This window comes from Mus caroli, unplaced genomic scaffold, assembly GCF_978045245.1.
Source record: "Mus caroli unplaced genomic scaffold, Mus_caroli_1 scaffold_12, whole genome shotgun sequence".
In the NCBI taxonomy this organism is placed as follows: domain Eukaryota; kingdom Metazoa; phylum Chordata; class Mammalia; order Rodentia; family Muridae; genus Mus; species Mus caroli.
Window position 1 is genome coordinate 35,166,656 of NW_028227267.1, and position 27,309 is coordinate 35,193,964.

At 41.7% G+C, this 27,309-nt stretch overlaps 1 protein-coding gene and 1 pseudogene across 1 annotated transcript in view; one reads left to right on the forward strand and one right to left on the reverse strand.

Annotated features, from left to right (window-relative positions):
• The window catches only part of LOC147001700 (disks large homolog 5-like), a 32,466-nt gene extending 8,226 nt beyond the window's left edge, over positions 1 to 24,240 (reverse strand). Inside the window, exon 1 of the mRNA XM_085828849.1 lies at positions 24,151 to 24,240. Within this exon, the coding sequence (XP_085684975.1) occupies positions 24,151 to 24,240 (90 nt within the window). The remainder of the gene's footprint in view (positions 1 to 24,150) is intronic.
• LOC147001701 (uncharacterized) lies at positions 15 to 23,053 on the forward strand (annotated as a pseudogene).
• Positions 24,241 to 27,309: the final 3,069 nt, after the last annotated feature.

The window sequence follows — 27,309 nt, forward strand, 5'->3', positions numbered from 1 at the left end:
AACATGAGAAGACAATGTTGGATATGGAAAAAATGACCCAGTCAATAAGTGATATCATAGAGAAGTACAAGGAACTCATAGAAGATAACTATTCCTGCAGGTGAGTCCCTGACACAGGTAAGGAGAAACACTAGGCTGGGAATGCTGGTGGCCTTCTAGGACTTTGAACAAAAATAAGGGCTCTAGTTCTATACTACCTGTTTCTTTTTTTAAAAAAAATTATTTATTATATGTGTAAGTACACTGTAGCTGTCTTCAGACACTCCAGAAGAGGAGGTCAGATCACATTAAGGATGGTTGTGAGCCACCATGTGGTTGCTGGGAATTGAACTCAGGACCTCCAGGAGAGCAGTCAGTGCTCTTGACCTCTGAGCCATCTCTCCAGCCCCACTATCTGTTCCTTAATAGGAGCCCTCCCTTGAGGCAAGGGTCTTGGATTTGTACCTCTTGGACTCAGTTTTCTTCAGTGTGACGAGTGTCCAAGACACTCCAAACTTTATTCTTCTAAATTCAGGATCCTCTGCATAGAAACCATTTCCACCATGCTGGGAATATCAAGCAACCCTGAAACTTTAGGATTCTGACAGCAGATTCAAAGTTCTGGGATCCATGACAAAAATGGAAAGAGTTTATACCTGTTGGGTCTTCTCTTCTCCCTCTGAGTGTTTTTGCCCTTTCCCTGCTGATTATTTTCTGGTACCCAGACATATAAGCAACCATGAGGAACATTTCCTCTTCTGTGATGTATATGGAAAACTGTTGGTGTTATGGTTTTCCGAAGTCCTTTGAGTCTTGTGGCATGTGGCTGATCTCTGCATTTGATCTACCTCGATTTGGTTTATACATGTTGGGTCTTCTCTTCTCCTTCAGAGTGTTTTTGCCCTTTCCCTGCTGATTGTTTTATGGTACACAGACATATAAACAACCACAATATTGGTGATACGGTTTTCTGAAGTCCTCTGAGTCTTGTGAAATGTGGCTGATCTCTGTATTTGACCTACCTCTATTTGGTACTGATGGGTATAGTGTGGACTCTAGTCTGAGGCTGTCCAGGGATCAGAACTCTTGTAGGGATCCTAGTTCTTAAAAGAGTGGCAGAGAAATGTAAGCTTGCTTGAAATGACCATTTTTTGTTTCTTTGTTTGTGGATCAGCTTCAGGCACTGTTACCTCCTGAATGACTGCAATTAATTGAAGGAAAGAGTAAGGATGTTGCTGAATGAGAACAGGAAGCTGCTGGAGGGGCAGGCTGAACAGGAAGCATCCTATGGTGAAGAAAAAGGTTCTGTGATGAGGCCAGCAAGAACATCTTTGTCACAAGTACCAAGCAGCAGCAGGTAGGGTGATGTGTATCAGAGGCAGATTGCCCTCATGGCTCACTATAAACAAAGACAGTCCAATGTAACAGTCCACCAACTTACCAGGCACTTGCCTATGTCTTCTCCAACTGTTTATTTATGGGATCATCTACAAGGCTTTTTGTGGAGGTAGCCTTTATCAAGAAACTGTTAGTTTGAGAAGTAAATTTTTCTGTTCTACTAGAATCTGCAGTTCACTGGGGGAGATAAGTTGATTACACATCACAACTCTATATGACATTGAGTTTGAAGGGTGCTGTGTTGGAGCCCTTCTTTAGAATAGTAGAGTGCTTTGCAGGAAGATGTAAAGGCCTTCAAAAGTTTTGTGGGGAGCATGTAGATTTCAGGTAGGAAGTAGTTTGGAAGGATGAGAGCTTAGTGGGATTGAGAAATAAGTGGATTTCATTGTTGCCTTTTGGAAGTTTTTGCCCCCCACCCCTACCCTTTCCCCTGTAGATCTTGATTCACACTGAGTGAGCCTGAGTAGCAGCTTGTCAGTCCTATTTTCTTTGAGTGCTGTTGGAGTTGGAGTTCCTGGGCCTTGTGGTCTGGAGCTGGCTTGATGAGCAGGGATGTAGGAAAGGCTTCTCACAATCTCACTTTGTGTGAGAGTTTTGAGACTTCATGAAAAAATTTCACTCTATATGCTCCTCATTCTGACCAAGAAGAATGTTGTCTAGATCTTTCTATTTCCCCAGTAAGAATACCAGAGATGTGTTTCTCAGTTGAAACATCTGCTCTGCATTGTCCAAATTTTTGTTCCACCAGCATGACAGATTCTTCATTGTTTTTTGCTCCCTTATGATTTTATGGGTGTGTGTGTGCGTGTGTGTGTGTGTGTGTGTATGTGTGTGTGTGTGTGTGTGTGTGTGTGTGTGTGTGTGTGTGTGTGTGATTATGGATGCTTATGCCAATCTGTACCTTTGTGGGTATTTTGTAAGGCCAGTTAAGGACATCTGATTTTGTGTAGTCATTCTCTAACTTGGTTCTTTGGGCCTACGTCTCTCAATAAACCTGATACTTCCTGTTGTTTGATGTCCAGTAGAGTTTTCATTTCCTGTCCACTACCAGGTGGAGATTGTCTCTTATTTATATCAACAATTCATTAAACAATAACACTATTTTTAAAATTAGTATAACATTTATAATTTTTCCTGCTTCGAGTTATTGCCTGGGCTATTCTGGCTTGTCTTATTGGCTTAACCATGGGCATACATAGAAGCCTACAGTGCTCACTCTGCTGACATTGTTTTGCTAACTATATTTTGGGCATGGCTTTGTTTCAGGATAGATTCTCAATCAGAGTTGTGCAGAGTGCTGCATTTCAGAAATGTCACAGCAGGTCATTTAACTAGAATTCTCCTGACTAATTTTGAGGATGATTTAATATAATATAATAAGTAATGTGTTGAAAAGATCCTGAGTAATGTCCAAAAGTCACAGTCTTCCTCAGATGCTAAAAAGGACTCAGTGTAGGTTTAGTGAGAGGGCCTTGATGTGTCAAAACGGGCTTAGTGGAGGCTATAGGTAGAAAGCTCTTTCTTGGCAATTTAGTGCTGTGTTGTCCAGGATATCTGTGTAGAGCTTATAATTTCCTGGTAGGACAGCAAGTATTTGCATATAAAATATTCCTGAGGAGGAGATAAGTACAGGTCAGGGCTGCAAAGCCCCCTTAAGTCTAAGAGCTTTGTGCACATCATAGGTCCCACTACATGCTCATACAATAGAAAATATGCTAGATAAGAGCAAGAATTTCATTGTTGTATGTGTGTTTGTGTCAGTCTTTGTGTGGTATGTGGTGTGTGTGCTGGTGTGTCTGTGTGTGTGTATGTGTGTGTGTTTGTGTACCAGCTATGACTCAGAGTGTTTATTCTAAGTTGTGTGTTTGTGTAAGGCAAAATGCCTTTGCAAGTGTTTGTGGTATGGATGCTTGAATATACAGCTGTGTTTGTGTGTGTATATATGTTTGTGTAGACGTGTAACCATGTCTGTTCTAGAGGCCAAGCATGATGAAAAGCCCCTGAGATTACACTGCACGCATAAAAAATCAAATACGGCAGTCAAATTAGTGTGCAACTCTACCTAGCTTCCCAGAAAAAAAAAAAAAAAAAAGGACACAAAAACTCATGTAAAGTCAGACTCTCAACTGGCTAGGGGCAATACTACTGATCCTCATTGAAATCCTTTGGAAAAAATCATCAGAATATGGTACATAGTGTTGAGGAGGACTTTGGTGTATAACATCCATGTGTTATGTCCCTTTTCTGCTCTGGAAGAATCATGAAGGGCCACTGGAATTTCAGGTGTCTCACTGTGTATTCTCAGCATTCCAGATTCTTTTCGTCATTGCCTGCTACCATTGCCTATCCAGCTACCTATACTCAGTAAAACGTTGCCTTATCATATGGCTTGGATTCTAATCATTGAGAGATTGAGTTGCATGTGGCTGTACATGCATCCAGCAGAATTCCCATAGCTGTGGTGCAAAACAGGGGTGTTTCAGGAGCCCCTTGAGGGTCATGATAATCTAAAGAACTCACACTATGTTATCTGTGTAGCATTCTGCAATTGCTGTTATTCAAACTCATTTTCTCAGTGTTAAAATCAGCCTCAATGGGGGTTGGGAGAAATGAGGACCTTCAGACAGGTCTGGTAGTATAAAATCAGGTAGGTGTTTGAGAAGTGAGGTTCAGAAAGTAGAAAAGAAGTCCCCTTTGACCCACTGATTGCAGAACAAGGAGTCGATATCCAGAGAGTCTCTAGGGCACATGAGGTCTGTACTGGTCCTCGAGTAGTCCAGAAGAAGATGATATCCTGATGTCCATCAGCTAAAGAGTGAAATTGTACTATGTGATGCAGCCCTTTCATGAACTATTACTCAGTGTTCGATAATCCATGCAAGTATTTGCCCTTCAACAAGTTAGCCGCATCTTACTCAAAATATCCCTGACACAGTCACATTATTGGGAGAAAATTGTTCCATTTGTTCCTATTTATAGTGACTTCCTATTTTTCTGGGATCATACCTTTGGACACCTAGTCAGTTAGGCAATGACAAAGGGAGCCTCTAATGGAAGGAACTGTTTTCTTTGGGAAAAGACTGAAACAGTGAAGGAGAGGCTAGTCCAATACCACCATGTGATCCTTTGCTGGCAGACAAGCCTACTCTACATACCTTTTGGAACTTGCTAAGACAGATTGGATACTATGCCAAGAACCCTGATTCTGAGTCTGTGTTTATGAGGGGAAAGCTTATCACTGACTGAGCTGTCTATATGCTTTGCTCATTATGTACCTATCCCATTCAAGACTTGTTTTTTATGACTCCAAAATATCCTGGAAGATTTTTATAATAGCATTACCAAGGAAACAACACTAAACTGGTTACTGAGGTATACTGTGCTTGTGTTGTGTGAACACAAATAATTTGCATATTTGACAGAGTGCTCTACAATAGTCTCAGATGTACAGGTGTGTTGTTATGTTCCTTCATGACCATCACTTTTTAAATTCAGTTCCTAGTGTTAGAAATATTTTCAGTTAACACATTCTTGCTGATTTTAGTACCCATGCAGTGCCTGTGGATTTCATGTGATATGTTTTCTCTGGTTATTTCCAGATATAGGGGTTGATGAGTGGTACCCTGTCAGGATCCTGCACTAGAGAAATAATCATAATCTTCACTTAATACTAGGCAGGTTCCCCATATGGCATCCACATGATTTTCTAGGTTGTTCACATCTCTCTTGAACTCAGATTTGGGCATTCCTACAATGTTAGTATTCAATATATTATACCTGGACTATTGGAGTAATATAGTGTTTTTCTTTTAAACTCCAGTACAATGTGTAGTTCACAGCTCAGTTTCTAGCAGTTTTTAAAAGCTGAGAAATAATTCCAAGCCCAGGTGCTCTATGACACTTGAGGATGCAGGGAATGACATCAGCCAATGATGGGGATGCAGGGAATGACCTCAGCTAACGATAGGTCATAATATATTATCCAGCTTAATAGATCTAGTGTGGGATGGAGAGCTGAATTGACAAATCCTAATCAGGCCGTTGTTCCTTCCTACACTTGATGTGAAATACTCCAGCAGAACCTGGAACATGGAACAGACTAGGACAAGGTCTCCTTTGAAGATAACTTCTATAGGGGCATCTCTGCGTGTGCAAAACAAATATTTCATCTCATCTCCAGTAATCATGGCTATCATCTGTTGCATTTTCTTCCTTTACTTTTGTTTCCTTGCAATGAATAGCTATTAATTTCATCTGGGTTCTGGCTCAGCAAGAGTGAGCATGTAGAGGGATTCAGACATGTGCTGAGACACATCAAGAGCTGCTGGGAAAACAGGAAGATTCTGAGAGTGTAAATTTTTCTTGTCCTAATAGGTCATCAAGGAAAATTAAAAAATCATTCTACAAAATCACAAAGTCTTTGAGCCAAAGTCTGTAACATGTTTTCTGCTTAGTGTTGGGTATCCTTATTCTTCAAACCCATATTCCAAAAAAGGAGACCTACTTAATTTTCTCTTGTAAAGATTGTTACCAGAAGTAACTTATTTTCTACTGTGTTGCCAAGGACAGTCATGGGCTGTAAGTCTGTGCAGCAAAATAACAGCCAAAGAAGGCTCTTTACCACAATTCTTGTTTTTAGATTTTGGTTTGAGCTTTGATTGCTTTTGTTATTTGGTTTTCTTTTGTTTCATTAGAAGTTTTTTTGTTTGTTTCTTTGCTGTTGTTTTGTTTTGTAATTGATTTAATATTTTGATAAGGCTATACACTGTACATATTGACTGCCCACTTTTAGTTTCTATTTAGTAAATTGGATATATTCTAAGAATAAAACAGTGATCTCCAACTCTTCACTCTTAAGAAATTTCTTTTTTTTTGATTTTTAATATTTTTATTACATATTTTTCTCAATTACATTTCCAATGCTATCCCAAAAGTCCCCCATAGCGCCCCCCACTTCCCTACCCACCCATTCCCATTCTTTTGGCCCTGGCATTCCCCTATATTGGGGCATATAAAGTTTGCAAGTCCAATGGGCCTCTCTTTCCATTGATGGCCGACTAGGCCATCTTTTGATACATATGCAGCTAGAGACAAGAGCTCCGGGGTTCTGGTTAGTACATCATGTTGTTCCAACAATAGGGTTGCAGATCCCTTTAGCTCCTTGGGTACTTTCTTTAGCTTCTCCATTGGGAGCCCTGTGATACATCCAATAGCTGACTGTGAACATCCACTCCTGTGTTTCCTAGGCCCCGGCATCGTCTCACAAGAGACAGCTATATTTGGGTCCTTTCAGCAAAATCTTGCTAGTGTATGCAATGGTGTCAGCGTTTAGAAGCTGATTATGGGATGGATCCCTGGATACGGCAGTCTCTAAATGGTCCATCCTTTCATCACAGCTACGAACTTTGTCTCTGTAACTCCTTCCCTGGGTGTTTTGTTCCCAATTCTAAGAAGGTGCACAGTGTCCACACTTTGGTCTTCATTCTTCTTGAGTTTCATGCGTTTATCAAATTGTATCTTATATCTTGGGTATCCTAAGTTTTGGGCTAATATCCACTTATCAATGAATACATATTGTGTGAGTTCTTTTGTGATTGTGTTACTTCACTCCAGATGATGCCCTGAAGGTCCATCCATTTGGCTAGGAATTTCATAAATTCATTCTTTTTAATAGCTGAGTAGTACTCCATTGTGTAAATATACCATAATTTCTGTATCCATTCCTCTGTTGAGGGACATCTGGGTTCTTTCCAGCTTCTGGCTATTATAAATAGGGCTGCTATGAACATAGTGGAGCATGTGTCCTTTTTACCGGTTGGGACATCTTCTGGATATATGCCCAGGAGAGGTATTGCTGGATCCTATGGTAGTACTATGTCCAATTTTCTGAGGAACCGCCAGACTGATTTCCAGAGTGGTTGTACAAGCTTGCAATCTCACCAACAATGGAGGAGTGTTCCTCTTTCTCCACATCCTTGCCAGCATCTGCTGTCACCTGAATTTTTGATCTTAGCCATTCTGACTGGTGTGAGGTGGAATCTCAGGGTTGTTTTGATTTGCATTTCCCTGATGATTAAGGATGTTGAACATTTTTTCAGGTGCTTCTCTGCCATTCGGTATTCCTCAGGTGAGAATTCTTTGTTCAGTTCTGAGCCCCATTTTTTAATGGGGTTATTTGACTTTCTGGAGTCCACCTTCTTGAGTTCTTTATATATATTGGATATTAGTCCCTTATCTGATTTAGGATAGGTGAAGATCCTTTCCCAATCTGTTGGTGGTTTTTTTGTCTTATTGATGGTGTCTTTAGCCTTGCAGAAGCTTTGTAGTTTCATGAGGTCCCACTTGTCAATTCTAGATCTTACAGCACAAGCCATTACTGTTCTATTCAGGAATTTTTCCCCTGTGCCCATGTCTTCAAGGCTTTTCCCCACTTTCTCCTCTATAAGTTTCAGTGTCTCTGGTTTTATGTGAAGTTCCTTGATCCACTTAGACTTGACCTTAGTACAAGGAGATAGGAATGGATCGATTCGCATTCTTCTACATGTTAACAACCAGTTGTGCCAGCACCATTTGTTGAAAATGCTGTCTTTCTTCCACTGGATGTTTTTAGCTCCCTTGTCGAAGATCAAGTGACCATAGGTGTGTGGGTTCATTTTAGGGTCTTCAATTCTATTCCATTGGTCTATTTGTCTGTCACTATACCAGTACCATGCAGTTTTTATCACAATTGCTCTGTAGTAGAGCTGTAGGTCCGGCATGGTTATTCCACCAGAGGTTCTTTTATCCTTGAGAAGAGTTTTTGCTATCCTAGGTTTTTTGTTATTCCAGATGAATTTGCAGATTGCACTTTCTAATTCGTTGAAGAATTGAATTGGAATTTTGATGGGGATTGCATTGAATCTGTAGATTGCTTTTGGCAAGATAGCCATTTTTACAATGTTGATCCTGCCAATCCATGAGCATGGGAGATCTTTCCATCTTCTGAGATCTTCTATAATTTCTTTCTTCAGAGACTTGAAGTTTTTATTATACAGATCTTTCACTTCCTTAGTTAGAGTCACGCCAAGATATTTTATATTATTTGTGACTATTGAGAAGGGTGTTGTTTCCCTAATTTCTTTCTCAGCCTGTTTATTCTTTGTGTAGAGAAAGGCCATTTATTTGTTTGAGTTAATTTTATATCCAGCTACTTCACCGAAGCTGTTTATCAGGCTTAGGAGTTCTCTGGTGGAATTTTTAGGGTCACTTATATATACTATCATATCATCTGCAAAAAGTGATATTTTGACTTCATCTTTTCCAATTTGTATCCCTTTGATCTCCTTTTGTTGTCGAATTGCTCTGGCTAGGACTTCAAGTACAATGTTGAATAGGTATGGAGAAAGTGGACAGCCTTGTCTAGTCCCTGATTTTAGAGGGATTGCTTCAAGCTTCTGACCATTTACTTTGATGTTGGCTACTGGTTTGCTGTAGATTGCTTTTATCATGTTTAGGTATGGGCCTTGAATTCCTGATCTTTCCAAGACTTTTATCATGAATGGGTGTTGGATCTTGTCAAATGCTTCTTCCGCATCTAACGAGATGACCATGTGGTTTTTGTCTTTGAGTTTGTTTATATACTGGAGTACGTTGATGGATTTCCGTATATTGAACCATCCCTGCATCCCTGGGATGAAACCTACTTGGTCAGGATGGATGATTGTTTTGATGTGTTTTTGGATTCGGTTAGCAAGAACTTTATTGAGGATTTTTGCATCAATATTCATAAGGGATATTGGTCTGAAGTTTTCTATCTTTGTTGGGTCTTTTTGTGGTTTAGGTATCAGAGTAATTGTGGCTTCATAGAATGAGTTGGGTAGAGTACCTTCTGTTTCTATTTTGTGGAATAGTTTGTGAAGAACTGGGATTAGATCTTCTTTGAAGGTCTGATAGAACTCTGCACTAAACCCATCTGGTCCTGGGCTTTTTTTAGTTGGGAGACTATTAATGACTGCTTCTATTTCTTTGGGGGATATAGGGCTGTTTAGATCATTAACCTGATCTTGATTCAACTTTGGTACCTGGTATCTGTCTAGGAACTTCTCCATTTCATCCAGGTTCTCTAGTTTTGTTGAGTATAGCCTTTGGTAGAAGGATCTGATGGTGTTTTGGATGTCTTCAGGATCTGTTGTTATGTCTCCTTTTTCATTTCTGATTTTGTTAATTAGGATGCTTTCCCTGTGCCCTCTAGTGAGTCTGGCTAAGGGTTTATCTATCTTGTTGATTTTCTCAAAGAACCAGCTCCTTGATTGGTTGATTCTTTGAATAGTTCTTCTTGTTTCCACTTGGTTGATTTCACCCCTGAGTTTGATTATTTCCTGCCGTCTACTCCTCTTGGGTGAATTTGCTTCCTTTTGTTCTAGTGCTTTTAGGTGTGTTGTCAAGCTGCTAATGTGTGCTCTCTCTAGTTTCCTTTTGGAGGCACTCAGAGCTATGAGTTTTCCTCTTAGAAATGCTTTCATTGCGTCCCATAAGTTTGGGTATGTTGTGGCTTCATTTTCATTGAACTCTAAAAAGTCCTTAATTTCTTTCTTTATTCCTTCCTTGACCAAGGTATCATTGAGAAGAGTGTTGTTCAGTTTCCACGTGAAGGTTGGCTTTCTATTATTTATTTTGTTATTGAAGATCAGCCTTAGTCCATGGTGATCTGATAGGATGCATGGGACAATTTCAATATTTTTGTATCTGTTGAGGCCTGCTTTGTGACCAATTATGTGGTCAATTTTGGAGAAGATACCATGAGGTGCTGAGAAGAAGGTATATCCTTTTGTTTTAGGATAGAATGTTCTGTAGATATCTGCCAGATCCATTTGATTCATAATTTCTCTTAGTTTCACTGTGTCCCTGTTTAGTTTCTGTTTCCATGATCTGTCCATTGGTGAAAGTGGTGTGTTGAAGTCTCCCACTATTATTGTATGAGGTGCAATGTGTGCTTTGAGATTTACTAAAGTTTCTTTAATGAATGTGGCTACCTTTGTATTTGGAGCATAGATATTCAGGATTGATAGTTCCTCTTGGAGGATTTTACCTTTGATGAGTATGAAGTGCCCCTCCCTGTCTTTTTTAATGACTTTGGGTTGGAAGTCAATCTTATCAGATATTAGAATGGCTACTCCAGCTTGTTTCTTCATACCATTTGCTTGGAAAATTGTTTTCCAGCCTTTCATTCTGAGGTAGTGTCTATCTTTTTCTCTGAGATGAGTTTCCTGTAAGCAGCAAAATGTTGGGTCTTGTTTGTGTAGCCAGTTTGTTAGTCTATGTCTTTTTATCGGGGAGTTGAGTCCATTGATATTAAGAGATATTAAGGAAAAGTAATTGTTGTTTCCTGTTATTTTTGTTGTTAAAGTTGGCATTTTGTTCTTGTGGCTGTCTTCTTTTAGGTTTGTTGAGGGATTACCTTCTTGTTGTTTCTAGGGCGTGGTTCCTGTCCTTGTATTGGTTTTTTTCTGTTATTATCCTTTGAAGGGCTGGATTCCTGGAGAGATAATGTGTGAATTTGGTTTTGTCGTGGAATACTTTGGTTTCTCCATCTATGTTAATTGAGAGTTTGGCTGGGTATAGTAGCCTGGGCTGAAATTTGTGTTCTTTTAGTGTCTGTATAACATCCGTCCAGGATCTTCTGGCTTTCATAGTCTCTGGTGAAAAATCTGGTGTAATTCTGATAGGCTTGCCTTTATATGTTACTTGGCCTTTTTCTCTTACTGCTTTTAGTATTCTATCTTTATTTAGAGCATTTGTTGTTCTGATTATAATGTGTCGGGAGGTATTTCTTTTCTGGTCCAGTCTATTTGGAGTTCTGTAGGCTTCTTGTATGTTCATGGGCATCTCTTTCTTTAGATTTGGGAAGTTTTCTTCTATAATTTTGTTGAAGATGTTTGCTGGTCCTTTGAGTTGAAAATCTTCATTCTCATCCACTCCTATTATCCGTAGGTTTGGTCTTCTCATTGTGTCCTGTATTTCTTGGATGTTTTGAGTTAGGATCTTTTTGCATTTTACATTTTCCTTGATTGTTGTGCCGATGTTCTCTATGGAATCTTCTGCACCTGAGATTCTCTCTTCCATCTCTTGTATTCTGTTGCTGATGCTCGTATCTATGGTTCCAGATTTCTTTCCTAGGGTTTCTATCTCCAGTGTTGCCTCATTTTGGGTTTTCTTTATTGTGTCTACTTCCCTTTTTAGGTCTAGTATGGTTTTGTTCATTTCCATCATCTGTTTGGATGTGTTTTCCTGTTTTTCTGTAAGGACTTCTACCTGTTTGATTATGTTATCGTGTTTTTCTTTAAGGATTTGTAACTCTTTAGCAGTGTTCTCCTGCAATTCTTTAAGGGATTTTTGTGCTTCCTCTTTATTGTCTTCTGCCTGTTTAGCAGTGTTCTCCTGCATTTCTTTAAGTGTTTTATTAAAGTCCTTCTTGAAGTCCTCTATCATCATCAGGAGATATGCTTTTAAATCCGTGTCTAGCTTTTCCGGTGTGTTGGGGTGCCCTGGACTGGGCGAAGTGGGGGTGCTGGGTTCTGATGATGGTGAGTGGTCTTGGTTTCTGTTAGTAAGATTATTACGTTTACCTTTTGCCATCTGGTAATCTCTGGGGTTAGTTGTTATCGTTGTCACTGTTTAAAGATTGGAGCAGAAGCTGTGTTCCACTCACCAGCAGTCCCAAAATCCTGCGGCGGGGGTCGTGGGTAGCTGGCGGGTGTCAGGCAACCCTGCTCTCCTGCTACCCCGGCGCTGATCCGGCCGGATGAGGCCTGTGGCCCTACTCAGGCCGGTTTCTGCTTCCCTACCTAATGCAGTCTCAGGTCCCGCGCAATTGGATTGGAGCAGAAGCTGTGCTCCACTCACCAGAAGTCTTAAGATCCTGTGGCGGGTGTTGTGGGTAGCTGGCGAGTGTCAGAGGACCCTGCGCCCCAGCTGCCCCGGTGCTTTTCTCAAGAAATTTCTTTATTCAGATGTGGTATCATCCTACTGAAATCTCACACCTATCAGACACAGATGGATATACTTAAGGGGCTTGGGTTCCATAATGACTTCCCAGCCAGATTGAGCTACAAAAGGAATAGATTGTACATTCAGTGTGTCTAGTGTGTCTAACTCTGTGAATTCCAACTACAAGATGGAAAAATTATCCATGCTGTATTCTTGCATGTCAAATATTTATCTGCTGCTAAAATACTGTGGATGATAGTGTTGAACAAATTAATGGGAAATATATCAGTATTTCTGAAATGTCTTTCAGGAAATAAAAACATATTCTAAGGGAATATAAAAGCTGTCAGAAAACACAGATATGTATGCTTCTGCTTTCCTTCAAATGTTCTACCAGTGGTAACTACTACTAGAGATATTCATATTTAGGACCTTTCGAGTAGGGATTTATCATTTTTTGGTTATTTTCTTGTTTTTCTTTGTTATGAGAGTGAATTTTGTGCTTGACAATACATTTGGTTCCTTTTTGCGTTTTTAACACAAACACAGTGTGTAGTTCAGTATTCAGTATACAAATGTTTTTAAAAGCTGAGACAAAATCCAGGCCCATATGCTCTATGAGTTTTCTCCTTCTTCACCCCCCCCCGTGGTGATTCTGCTTGTTATTTGGAATTATTTTATATTTATGCATGATTTGCCTTCTGTAGGTCTGTGCAACTTTTGCATGCCATTCCAAAAGGCCAGAAGAAGTTATTGGGTTTCACCTGGAACTAAAATGACAAAGGACAGTTAGATGACATGTGGGTATTTTGAGAAACATATTCTCAAATGAAGAGCTATCTCTCCATCCCCTGATATGCACTTTTGTCCTTCTTTGTGTGCTATATTAGTGGAATGGATCATACCTATAGAAAGTGGTTCTTGAGATATGTTTACTTTGTTGTAAAAAAGTAGAAGCACCCATTTCCTTTCAGAGCCAAAGCAGTTTAGAATGTGATTTGAAGTTTCTCTTGTGATAAGAGAAGCAGGTTTTGGGAGCAGCAACACCAGGTAACAGGGACAAATCATAGTGCAGAGCCCATCACTGACACTACCACAGGAAAGTGGGCAATGCAGAGAATACTTGCATAAGATAATGGAGCTGGTGCCAAGTTAAAATCCTGCAATTGCAGTGGCTTGGAAAATGAGAAAGAGCCTTCCCAGATGGTGCCTGAATGGAGTCCTCCATTTCTTTATAATAGGAAACATGGTATCCATTTGAGTAGCTGGTGTGTACTGGAGATCCAACCCCTGCTTTGCATGTTAGGGCTCTCATGGGAAATCCTCTACCAAAGCACTGAATGGGTCAGAGGTACTTAACCCTTAACTGAGTACTTCTCCTAGCTTTCTGATTCTGTACATTGCACACAATAATCCTTGTAAGAGTCCCAGTGTTTTGACTTAGTTTGACTGACATATAGCATATGACATATTTCATACTTTATTATTCAGGACTACTCTCAAATGTTGTGTGAAACTAATTTCAGAACATCAATAACTTTTACATTTCTCAGGTCCAAATGTTGTCTCTATTTCATTTTCTAATAATTTCTTCAAAATGTCTTTGAAAGTTATGCATTAATCTCGAACTACCATTACTCAGTTATTACACAGTTTCCAAGATGAGAACACACAGCATACACCTGGGACATTTTGATCTGTGCTGTACTGAGCGCTTATATCTCAATTTTTTCATAGTTTAAGAATCATTACATCAAGAAACATTGAGTTTCACAGACTACACTAGGGAAGAAGAAAAAAGAAACAGGAAATTCAGATATAATAGAATAATTATATACATCTAGGCCAGCTGAAAAGCAGTTATGAATTCTATAGAGTGATTGTATAGGACTAAGGTTAAGATAAAGCGGAATTACATTTTAGTATGAAGAGCTTCCACAGGCAATTGAGATGTTTCTATCTCAGCCTACAACAGGCAGGCCCTTATTTCAAATTGCAGGTACCCAGGAGGAATGTGTCTCCTGCTTCTCAAGACCACAGACACCATCCTTTTTTACAAGTAGCTGCTGCAGGCTGCTGAGAGGTTTCCATTGAGACCTGTTGTGGGCAGTCCCTCTAGTTGCATGCTATCTCTATCACCCTTTAAATGTAAAAATGCAGAGACCTACAGGCAAACATTAGGCTGTGGTCTGAGATTCATGTGGAAGTGTTGGTGGAAGGGTTGTAGTAGCCAGAAGGGTTAGGAAGCCACAAGAGGACCTACAGAGTCAACTAATATGAACCCTTAGGGGTTCACAGAGACTGAACCATGAGCCAACACCATGTAGGGGTTTGAACTAGGACCCTTTCATAAATGAAACAGATATGTAGCTTGGTCTTCATGTGGGCGACTAATAACTGGAGTGGTTGCTGCCTCGGATTTAGACTCTGTTACCTGCCTTTAGATCTCTTTTCCCTAGCTGGGCTGCCCTGTCTGGGCTCAGTGAGAGAGGATGCACTTATTCCTGATGCAACTTGATGTGCCGGGTGAGTTGTTACAGGGGAAAAAAGGAGGGTCACTTACTCTGGGGAGAAGGGGATAGGGAATTGTGTGGGGGGGGATTGGGACATTGATTATGACTGGGAAGAGAAGGAGGGACTGTGATCAGATGGAAATAAATAAATAATTCAACGAAAAAAATGCACACCCACTGGCTCTTGGAGACTTTCTGTTCAAGTATGTCTTTGATCATTTTCTTCATGATCTTCTCTCCCTTCCCCTCCAGGCAATGCTCTACTCCTTCCCTATCACCTTCTTTTTTGATACAAAGTTTCAGTAGAAACAATTTAAGCTCATCTGGACTTGCTTCCAAACAAATGACTCAGACTATGCTTACATCATTTGACTCTGACAATTACTGTGAGGTGGTGATGCACACTTTTACTCCCAGCACTTGCAAGGCAGAGGCAGGATTTCTGAGTTTGAGGCCAGCCTGATCTACAAAGTGAGTTCCAGGACAGCCAGGGATATTCAGAGAAACCCCGTGTTAAAAAAAACAAAAACAGAGACAATTACTGTGGGTTTGGTCACCCCTAATCTGCTTTTCTACCAGCTCACCTGGCTACCTCCCCAGTGGTGCACCCCAAATACTTGCTGTTTCTCCTCCATATGCACACAGGGTACCTCTCCTCCATGGTTCCTTTTCTCTTTTCTTCTAATTTCTCCTCTTATCTTTCAGTTCTCCACCCACAACCAGATAACTAAAAACTCACATATGTCTACTGCCTCCATTAAATACCAGTAGTCAGTTTTATTTAACCAATGGTTTTAAATTAAGCAACAATATTTGCACAACAAAATCATTTGATAGGAGAATTCTCTCCTAGTTCCAGACCTTCCTAGGAACAGAATTTAGCATTACAATACATAGCAACAGATGGGAACTCAATGAAGTTCTTAGAGTAATAAAGGTGACTTTAAATTTCTTATGTAGTCAAGGATGCTCCTGAACTGATTCTGACCTCCTCTCCCAAGTGCTGGGATTACAAGCAATGTTGTGAGATGTCAGTAACTTCATTTTCAAGGGATATAAGGCCTTCTTCTGTGTCTCCTGACACCATGTACCCACATCATGAATGGAAATACATGGTGCCAAAAAACCCATCCAAATGTGGGCCCTGCATCTTACTATATATGAACTGGTGGGAGTATTTCCTTATAATAACTATGTTTAGCACTCTTCTGTTAGGCTAGGCAGAATCCCCAAAGCAGATAATTCATTAGTCCTCTGGATGCACTTGCCTTGGAGCTGAAAGAAGGCCTGGGTTCCACAATTTATCTGTGAATATTTGCATTATCCCTTCCTACAAGTACAAAGTCCCCTTAACTGGTAAGCCTAAAACCTCCAAACCTCAGAAACTTATTTGACTTGATCCCGAATAAAAAACATAATCTCCACAAACTGTTTAGACTGCATTGATTTCATAGCATTCTGTCTGCCTGTACCTTTCCTGGCATTAAAGGCAAGTGCCACCATACTAGGTTAGATTGTTATGTCTTGTAAGATTGAACTAGATCATTGGGCCATTGTAAAGTGATCTTCTGGTACACATAACAGGAAAGTAGGACCACATCCCTGTCATGTGAGTGTCCACGGAACAAGGTGGTACATGATTAATCTATGTGGGCTGAAAAGAGAAGGAGAATGTTCTTCAGAGCAATGAACTACAGCAATGGCTATTTCTTCTTAACCTTGAGCCAACTCCACTGTGTATATTCAGAAGAGAAAGCAATTGTCTCAGCAGCAAATTCACAAGACAGTGACTTTCATCACTCTCCTTATGCTGTCTAGACCACAGATCCAAAGACCGTCTAGTAGTGGGAATACCTTCTACCTGGAAAACTGTCAGACACTCTGTACTAGGCCTCTGCCTGCACCTCACATTCCACTGTCTACTCCCAGGTCAATTTAATCGTTTCAAAGCCTACTGTTGTAAGCCTGGGCATATGCTTCCATCTTTGGGTCCTTTGTACTTTGCTACTGGTGTCTGCTTAAACCTAGGAGTGCTAGCACTGTTAATCATTTCACTCTGTGTCACTGATAACTGTTATTTTGTCAGAGGAAGATATTAGCATATGGCAGTACAGGCGACCAGGAGCAGCTGTGCATCATCCAGGCAAATCATCCTCACTCAAGCTGACTCTGACATCTAGTGAGGCTTCAACAGTCACAGGGATTAGTGCAAATTTCATCACAGTTTTTTTGTCTCTTTGAAGTAATCAGAGGTAGACAATAAAACAAAACTATAGCAACAAAGAAACAGCAGTGAAACAACAGCATCTACTACAGTTGGCCACACATGTATTGAAAATCATTTAGAGCAGTTTGGAACACATGAGGTTCACACCTCAGTTACAAATTCCCTATATCCATAATCCCTAACCTGCATTTCAGTTGTTGGTCTGATGCTGGCCTCCTTGGTTTCTCTAACTTCTGGGCAACAAAAGAAAAATAAAAAAGTACTGAATCTCTGAAATGGAGCACAGAGTCATATAATTACATGAGTGTATCAGATGGAGAGTTCTCAGTGTAAGTGAGCAGTGGGAAACTTTAGCTGATGAGACCTGGCACCCCCACCTACATGAAAGTCAGAGGACAATTTATGGAGTTTTTTCTCTCCTATGATGTGGGTCACAGGGAAGGAACTCAGGTCTCTATGCTTGGTCACATTACCTTTATCCACTGAGCCATCTCATCAGCCAGTCTCCAGAGATACAGAATTTAATGATCAATGTATTGGTATTTATATTCTGGGTTATACCCGAATTATGAAAACTTTCCCCAGAGAATATATCTACTCAATTAAGGGCAATAATTGGAGTCTGGGAGGGATCTATGAGGAAGGTGGCAGACTTTAAAAGCCTCCATGGAGCCTCACAGTTTTTTTTGTCTCCAACAAGTCTGAATGAGATGGGGTACTTTTTCCTTCTCTTTGACCTCCCAGTGCTATGATTGAACCTAATAAATGTCCATGCTCCCTGAGTTACATTCCCGCCCTGTAACTTTATTCATCTGTTACAACAGCTACAAGGCAAGTGGCAATTTGAGACTCTATAGTCAGTTTGGCTGCTACAAGATTGGTCCTTGAAAATGGCTGACAGAATGCTTTAAAGACTAGGAATATCTATCTGAAAGAGAAAAGGAAGTGTCTCAGTCCACTCTGCATACTCGGGACAGTTTAGTGGTTTAAATACTGATGTCAAGCTGTTATCTACCTGTACAAATAGCATTACTAGATATCAGGTAAGGTACCTGACAGGTAGCATTTACCAAAACAGCCAAGCACTACACTGAAGACTTACAAGTAAATAAGGCTCAGGACCCACCAGAGAATTAAAAGATGGACAAGAAAAGCCGTATCACGTGATAATGATTGGTTTCCTGTGTGTTTACAGATGTCCCTTTCTGTGTCACAGTCAGCTTAGAAAGAGAAGGTGTCCAAAGACAGTGAGCAACTTAACACATCCCTCAATCCTTCTCAGGCTTCTACTTAAAAGCCCTGGTTTGACAGCATCAGGTTGGGGATCCAGGGGATTAATTCCTTCATACATTAAGTCTCTGACTCACAGTCTCAGAAATGAGATCTGTTCCAGGAGACCTTCACAAGCATGAAGCATCCACTGGAAGAAGTACTTCCTCAATAAACTCTGAGATCTAGTGTGGTTAAGATCAATATCAGCCATCGCTCTCCCTTCCTAGCCTTGCACAGACATGCTCTCCACCATTGGCATGTGACCTCTATTTCAGGATCCATCCATGCAGGATAGTTTGAAGTTTCATCCCAACACTGGTTAGCTGGCCTTAAATTTTTATTCCTTCGTCCACTTCTACTCACTGAGGAACTTCTCAATTCTGCATTTCATCGATTAGGCATTTCATCCCTAGTCTGCAGTGTTATTCTACATGAGAGGTGACAGAAATGCTTCAACCTTGACCATTCTATGGCATTATATTGAACCCACAAGAGCTCTGAATGGGTGTCAGGTAACCTAGGAAAATTAGCATTCCATCTTCAAGCACCTGAACCTATAGGTCTCCATAAACTTCTATCTTTGATTTTGGATGATCTTGTTCATTTGAAAACCACACAATCTTGAAGGACAAAGAAGAAATATAGTGTAGATACAGGAAAGAAGTCTCCTCCATTAAGAGCATTTGTCTATCCAACAGAGGACCCAGAGGGCAGCTAACAATCCTATTAATGCTTCTCTGGGTTGAACATAATGCCCTCTTCTGGCTTCTGGAGGAATTGCATGGTGGGATTTCTAGAACCCCCTCTGGGCACCCGTGGGGTCCTGCCCCGTGCGCCTGGCTCACTTGCTTTTTGCCGGTTTTCTGGTACCAGGTGAGGGTTGCAGCAGGCAAAACATACTTATAATAAAAAAAAAATAGCAACGCTCCAAATTCAAACAAATAAAACCCAAAAGGCTCCAAATGTGTAGTCACATTAATATTACCTTAAAAGAAAGCCATGTCTCAACATGTCTGGGAAATCTCAACATGGGTAGTTGGAAAGTCTTTTTCTGGAAAGTCAGTATTTCTGCTTTACAGTTATCACCAGTGCTGTATTTCAAGGAAATGTGAGGCAGATAGCTCTGGGTTTTCTGATTTCTTATGAACCCCAAATGAATATTTATTTCCTAAGAAGCTTTAGAGCTTTAGAGTTGTGACTCTCAGAAGTAGTGACACAAGCGCTGCCCCTTCTCACACCTGGGCGACCTATGTTTACTGCCCCCCACCCCCACCATCATAAGGCGGTTGCTTGTGCACAGGTTGAAAACTTAAGGACCAGTCCCAGTTAGCTAGAAAAGTCCCGAAGTTACTTTTTCAGGACAGGATGGGTGAAAGTGTGATGGACCTGCCTTTCCTACACCCTTGGGATCTTAGTGTGTGTGCGGGGGTGGAGGTGGGTGTGGGGGGCACGACACTTCTCCCCTTCCAGGACCCCTCACTCTCCCACCTCTAGTAGCCCCAGCCCTCCCCTACCAGATGGTCTGTCCTCATTGAGTATCCACCAGGGAGGTCCTCCCAGTCGGAGACAGAATTTCGTCTCCCACTAAGCTTGCCATACTCCAAAGTCCATTTGTGAGAGCGAGTCCCTTTCTAATGTCTGCCTGTAGAAAAACTGAAAGTAGAAAGAAAGGAAGCAATCTCCAAGCAGATGTCTGACCACCCCTACTCGCGAAGTCACTACTCACAGCATTGGGTTACAGGGTCCTAGGAGCCCCAACTCCATTCTGCAGCCCCAAAAGGGTGAACAGCTGGTGCTTTCACTCCAACTTCCGAATTCCCCCAGGTCACTCCGTACCCCGCAGGATTAGGACCCCATAGTCAGGGAGGGCAGCGGAGAACAATGATATAGGTATAAATATTGAGCCTGGCTCCTCCCCTCCCCCGCGCTCCAGACACACTCTGGGCTGCTAGGCACGCCCCATCTGGTCCTACTGCTTCGCTCGGTGCTTATCCCTGAGGGGCCCCAGCAATCTTTTACTGCAGGAGCCCTGCTGGGGAAGAAAAGTAACTTTTTGTTTGTTTGTTTGTTTTTGTTTTTTGTTTTGTTTTTGTTTGTTTGTTTTGTTTTTTTCTGAGAAACCCAGCCTGATTAGACAGCCAGGGCGGGGCGGGGGGGGGGAGCTGGTGGAACCCGGTGGAAGTCTCCCAGGCAGTCTGATCACACTTTCTCCTTGTCCTCCTGTCTCCTCCTCCTAGGTGCAGAGATTGTGGGCAGACTCTGTAATCACTGAGGAGGGGGAAGAGGAGGGGTCGGAGCTCTCCTGCAGTGATGGCACGGGGCGCCCTTATGACTTGGCTAGGTGGAGTTTCATGGAGGCTGCACCAGAGGTCCTTCCTTCTAGCCTGGCGGCCTCAAGTCCAACTCCATACCTCTCCGAGGCCTGTAAGGCAGCAAGTGCGCACCCCGGTTCCACTGTGCCCAACCTGCAGCCTGCGGCCAGCATGGAGAAGGACAGCCTGAGCCGCGCCTATCAGCAGTATGAGTGCATGACAGAGATCTGCTAAGGCGCCTATGGGAAGGTGTTCAAGGCCCGCGACCTGAAGAAAGGTGGCCACTTCTTGAATCTGAAGCACATGTGAGGGCAGACAAGTGAGGAGGGCATGCGGATGTCCACCATCCGCGAGGTGGCGGTGCTGAGGCACCTGGAGAATTCAAGCATCCCAGTGTGGTCAGGTGAGCTGAGAGCCCTGGCTATAGGGTCCAGGAAGGTGCTGGGCAAGGGGCAGCTGGTGGCCCAACTAAAGTTAAGAGTTGAGTTTCCCCAGATAAAACCGGTGACCCTGCTAGACAGTGCAGAAAAGTTGACCTGCGGTGGCTTCCAAGCAGCCAAGCTATTCTGAAGAGCTTTCTTTCTTCCTGCTCCAAGGGGTCCAGGGATATTGGGTGTCTTTTAGGGACAAAACCAGACAACCCCAGAAATGTCCCTCCAGCCCTTAATTAACTTTTCCCGTCCGTGGGGGGAATTTTTGAGAGGCAGAGTGAGATAGTTATCCAGCTTGCAGATAATAGAAGGAAACTTTAAGGGTGGAGCATAATGTAAATAAAGTTTAAGAAAATGCAGAAATGTGCAAAAATGTGTTGGCCAATCACACCCACAGTGGTGCCTTTTTTATATAGTTGTAAATTGGCTTCTGATAGTCTTAGAAGTTCAGAAGTTTAGAGTCTGACACCTAGTGTTAAACATTGTTTGAAAAATGTCTTTCAAGGCTGGGTACTGGGAACACTGAACCAGGAAGATCCAGAGTTCAAGACCCTCCTGAGCTACAAAAGACCCTGTCTGAGGAAAGAAAGGGAGGGGGAGTAGGTAGTAGGGTGGAGGGCGATTACATCTCAAAAGGTTTTCTGATTGTATCATTTAGTATCTGTGGACTAGTATGATCTGACTTAGAATGCCTCTCTCACAGAGGTTAAATGTGAGTCTGTGCTTTAGATTCTAAAGCCTCTGTTTTCCCTGGAAGAGTTGTGCAGGTGGGGGTGTTCCTAGCCCACTCTCCTGTGATTGAAGAGAATGGTGTTTTCTTGAAGACTCTGGGATTTCCCTATTGTGCCTTTTCTCATTCTCTTTTTAAACACATGCATAGCTGGAAGTTAAAAGGGAAAGCACAGACTTTTCTACAAATTAGGTGATGAGTTAACATTCTCAGCTCTTCTTTTTAGAGGGATGATCTTGGAGTCTTCATCCTGTCTTCTCATTCCTGTAGGGATTCCTTACAACAAATATGTGCCTACTGTATGCCCTGGTGCGTCCCAGGCTTGATGAGCCAATAGTGTTCTGCACACAGATTTGCTCTAGTTTTATGGTTCATAATCTTGAATTCTGGAGCCTTTGTCAGAATAAGACTGTACGGCCAGAGTGTTCCTATTCCACAGGTGAGTTCTGTTTGTCATCCTTATAGACCTGTGATGGGACATCTGTTTGTAGACAAGGAATTGTCAATCCTTGGTTCTATTGCTTACATAAATTCTCAAAGGACATAATCAGTATCCTCAGGTGAAAGCCTTTATAACATACACCAGGAGTTTCCAGTGTGCATCTAAGGTGAGCACAGAGGTCATGTGCTGTGCTGCTCAAAGTGAGGCTCCCTGGCATCTTCATTATTATTGCCTGGAAACTGTGTCAAGCAAAATCTCAGGCCCCAGCATACTACACAGTCACTCTAGATTTTAAGTGGAACATACACACACACACAAACACACACACACACACACACCACATAACTAAACACAATCAGAATTCCAAATAAACACACATTATCTAAGAGTATAATGAACAAAATTTGAGAAAAGCATTGATGAACTACAGCCAATCTAGTCATCGTGAGAGGCAGTATGTGCGACCAGGCTCCTCCACCTGTTGACTGGACTAGTTGGACCCAACTTACCTCCATGTAAACTGCAATCATGATTGGTCATAAACAGAGAGGACCTTGTATCTACCACAAACCAACACCTTTATAGGATTTTTACAATGCAGAATTAGGGCTCACACACTACTACCCTTATCCCCAGACTGAGATTCATACCACAGGCTCTGATTTCCTTTTGGAGGAATCAAAAGTGCCTAAGACCCATATCACTCCTATCTGAACTTGAAGTTCTGTGTCGAAATTCCAATCAGCAAAATGAATTTGGATATGTGGACCGCCTGGTGTTGTAGCCTCCTGTGATATGAGGGAATCTGCAGTTAACAGAGAGGGCCCAAGACAGTCAGCAAAGAACTGGGCATAATGACTCCCTGTTGTTCAAATCCTTGTTAGTGTAATTGAGTAGGATTCCCTGGAGTTCCTCTCTCTCTTTTTTGATCTTCTGGAGATCCCTTTTGAGCTTCTCCATCCTCTTCATTCTCTGCCCCTGCTTATTGATGGTGGAGGTTTGTGGTGATGCCTTTCCAACAGTTGATAAACACTAGTAAACTTGTAGAGATAATAGGGCACGGAATGGAGACACCATGCTTTGTTGCACACAGAAGTCTGAGGAAGAGGAAAATCTAGAGTCACAGAGAATCCCTGAAAGAGCAGGAAAGCTATCTTCAGGCTGGGCTCCTTAGCTAGATCCCTGTTCCCAGAAACCATCATTAAGCATATTCCTCCCTCCCTATTGCAATTCCCCTAGCCCTGAAATGCATAAGCTCTCCCATGCAAGAATAATTGGAGGGCATTGTCAGCTCTTATCTGACAATGCAGTCTGTTCTACTTAGCATAAAAAAGTTTGACCATAAACATTAACACCTAACATCTCCCATAAGCCAACACCTGTCCATGCTTCTTAAAATGCATGATGAGAGCTCCCACATTACTACACTAACCTCAGACTGTGAATCAGTCCACGTCCTGTGTGTTCAATGCCAGAGTGTCAGAGACCTTGATTCATGAGCAGGGGAATATCCCACTCTGTACTTGCCATCACATCCTCATATAACCTACTGGAAACTCTAACAGGATGAAGTGCTTCAACACTCTATCCTGAGAGCAACACTCTGTTATCCTCACAGAGCTTCCTCTGGGCATATTTTTGCCACTTGGGATGATATTAAAATTTCTTAACAAAGCAAGTACAGGTTTCCCAATTCCTGGCTCTCGGCAAACTAATCATCATAAATTCTTGTTTCTGGGTCTGCGATTGAAGAATTTTGAGGATCCAAATCATAAGCCCTATTCCTGAAAGGACCAGCTCAAGCCCACATCCTCAATGTAGCTCCCCAACCTTTGCGCAGGAAATATTGTGCCTTCTCCAGGACCATTTCTTTCTTCCCACTTCCCAAGATGACAGAAGGCTGGCCTCATTCCTCCAAAGTCTGGTCTCTGTGTGTATTGTATTTTCCCTCCAAAATAGCGTGAGCTGCATGGACAACCTGTTTGCCTGTGAAACCAATTGGTTCTGAAGGAATACACTACAGGCCTTTGGTGTCACCACAACAATGGTGACATCACAGAAGAGTCAAGGGTTCTCCTGGATACAAGAGATTGTCCAGGGATGTGACTACTGATGATGTCACTGGGAACTACCATGGTGCACTGGTTTACCAGCTTGCCCCATTTAGACCCGTTTCTGAGGTGCCTGTAAAATTTGATATTCCCCCTGTACCTGAGATTCCCTATTGCCATGAACAAGGGAGTTTTAATTAGAAAAAAAAATGGGATTCTCTCTTTTGACCCAGGGGTTCCCTTTGTCACCTTCTCCTTCCAAAGCTGGAGAGTTCTCTCTGCTTCACTACATGTCAAGTGCTTAGGATGGGGAGAGATTCATAGGGCCTAAACATGGATAGCTCATCTTCGTTAAGGCCTAGAGCTCTAGGATCCTTGCATGTGGTAGATTGTTCTCCAATGTAAATCTACTTCTGGTGTCCATTCATATAACATATAGTCCAATTCCCCAGGTTGCTCTGGTTTTCAGAGGACAAAATCATTCTCCTGCACATTTAATTTTCTGCATGTTGGGTTATGTTTTTTAGTGGGCACATACCTTGAGAGGAGTCATTGTTTCAATATATTGAGATATGTGCTTTCAAAAAAGCTCTGTTTTAAGATCAGATTTTTTTTCAATGAAATTTCCTTGTACTTGGCAATAGAGGAACTCAGATACAGGGGGAATATCAAATTGTAAAGTTTATGTCCCTTCTTCAAAAGCTAAAATCCCACATTCTCTCTTCATCCAAAAGAACAAGACAAAGTAGGCATCTGTGAGCAAAGGTCAACAGGGGTCTTGGATTGCTGCTCTGTAGTCCCATTAGCTCTCCCTTCTCCAATATTTACCTTCTGATGTTCCCAGTTCCAAGTCTGAGGCTGTTGGGCATTGAATTATGATCCCATAGTCGACTCCAAGATATGTAATACTCAATATGGTGGATAGGCAATGGAAAGGGCTCAGGTCTGTGGAAACCTCAATTTTAATGGGTCCATAATTTCAGGATGGTCTCTGTTTGGCATTGTCATCTCTGGCTTCTAGCTTTTCGACATGGGCCTGCTGAATGCATGGTAAAATGCCACCTAACCTCTCAGGTGTAAGAGTGGAAAAATCATGTAAGTGTTTTTCAAATTGATTGTGTTGTCTTTAGCTACCCTTTTCAGCCAAGTAGTATCACTACAACAAGGCTCAGAGGTGGCTAGGATGATGGTGGAAAAGTCAGAAGTCCACTATGTCTCTCAAAGAGTTGATGAATAGCCTTTATGGAAACAGGAGGACCTGGACAATGAAAAAGAAATACTTATAGTTTGGTTAACTGATTATCTTTGATATTGGGAAGCAATGGGGGAGGCATTCTAAACAAATACTATAGGGATGGATTCCTACATGCATTGGGTACAAAATGCCAAAGTAAGAAGGAGGCCCATCCATCCTTCCAGGAAATCTCCTGAGAGTTAAGTACCGTTTCCATTAGTGAACTATTCTTCATTTGAATGTGAGCAGAACTCTGAGGTCTGCATATACAATGAAGTTTCTCAGCTATTCAGAAATCATCCACTGTTACTTGACAAGTTTTGGCTATGAGTTCTCTGCTATAATCTGACACAATTCCAAGCAAGTGGTAAAATTGTTGGTCCAGCACCTGGAATAGCTTTTGAGCTACTCTTTGAGACCTTTGAGACTAGTGGATAAAACTTATACCTATCCAAATAAGGTATCACTAAAAAGAAGCATGGACTCTTATCCTCCCCTAGCAGGCCACATATCACTGAAGTCAGTTTCTCACAATTGACCATAGTTTGGCCCCTCGTATGTGCCCACTTCTGGGATAAGTGTCTGTCTTTACATTTATTTTACTATAAATCTGACATATTGCTTACATAAATCGGGCCAGGCTGTCATGTCTAGTTATAACATACCTTTTTCTGGGCAACTCAGAAAGTATACTGGACCTCTGTCTGGTACCCTGGTGAAAGTTACTTTCCAGAACCCTGCCAATATTTCCTGGCAGAATGATCTTCCCTCTGGCTTCCACCACCATTCATTTGGTTCTTCTACCCTTTGGATATTTTTATATTCCCTATGTCCCCTTGGTTGTATATGGATTCTCAGGCAGCAGTGATGCACTTTATGTCACCAGAATGTCAGTAGGCCTCACTGGTTTTTGGGCCGATTTTTGGGTAGCCAAGTCAATTCCCTGGTGACTCGTGGCCTCAAGGCTGTTTTAAAGTTGATGTCCTAAGCATTGAAACCAAGAAACTCCTAGAGGAAGGCAAAGAGTTTCCAGGAGAGGCAAGAACTCCTCTTTGTTTTTAATGTTCTTTCTGCCAGCAGTGACGAGCCCTCCTTCTTGATAGATCAGAACATTCACATGTGCAGAATCTAAGGCATAGTGACATTCCTGGTATGAGATTGTTATCTTCTTTTTCACCATATATTTGGTCTATAAGTATGGGGTCCAAATCATTTCAGTTGCAATTTCTGCTGAAGCCCCTGTGTCTCTGAATCCATGTTTAAAGATGGTGCTCCCAACCATGCCTCATTGCCTCAGAATGCCAAGCATTGCCTCAGAACTGAAAGATTTCATTGGATGTGGGGATATTTATTAGGTTTAGGTAGACAGATTTTTCTTTCTTTCTTTCTTTCTTTCTTTCTTTCTTTCTTTCTTTCTTTCTTTCTTTCTTTCTTTCTTTCTTTCTTTTTCTTTCTTTCTTCCTTCCTTCCTTCCTTCTTCCTTCCTTCCTTCCTTTCTTTCGTTCTTTCTTTTGTTCATTTGTTCTTTCTTTCTTTCTTTCTTTCTTTCTTTCTTTCTTTCTTTCTTTCTTTTAATTTCTTATTAGAGATTGTCCTCATTTACATTTCAAATGCTATCCCAAAAGTTCCCTATACCCTCCTCCCACCCTGTTCCCCAACCCACACACTTCCACCTCCTGGCTCTGGCATTCTCCTGTGCTGGGGCATATAATCTTCCCAAGACCAAGGGCCTCTCCTGCCAATGATGGCCAACTA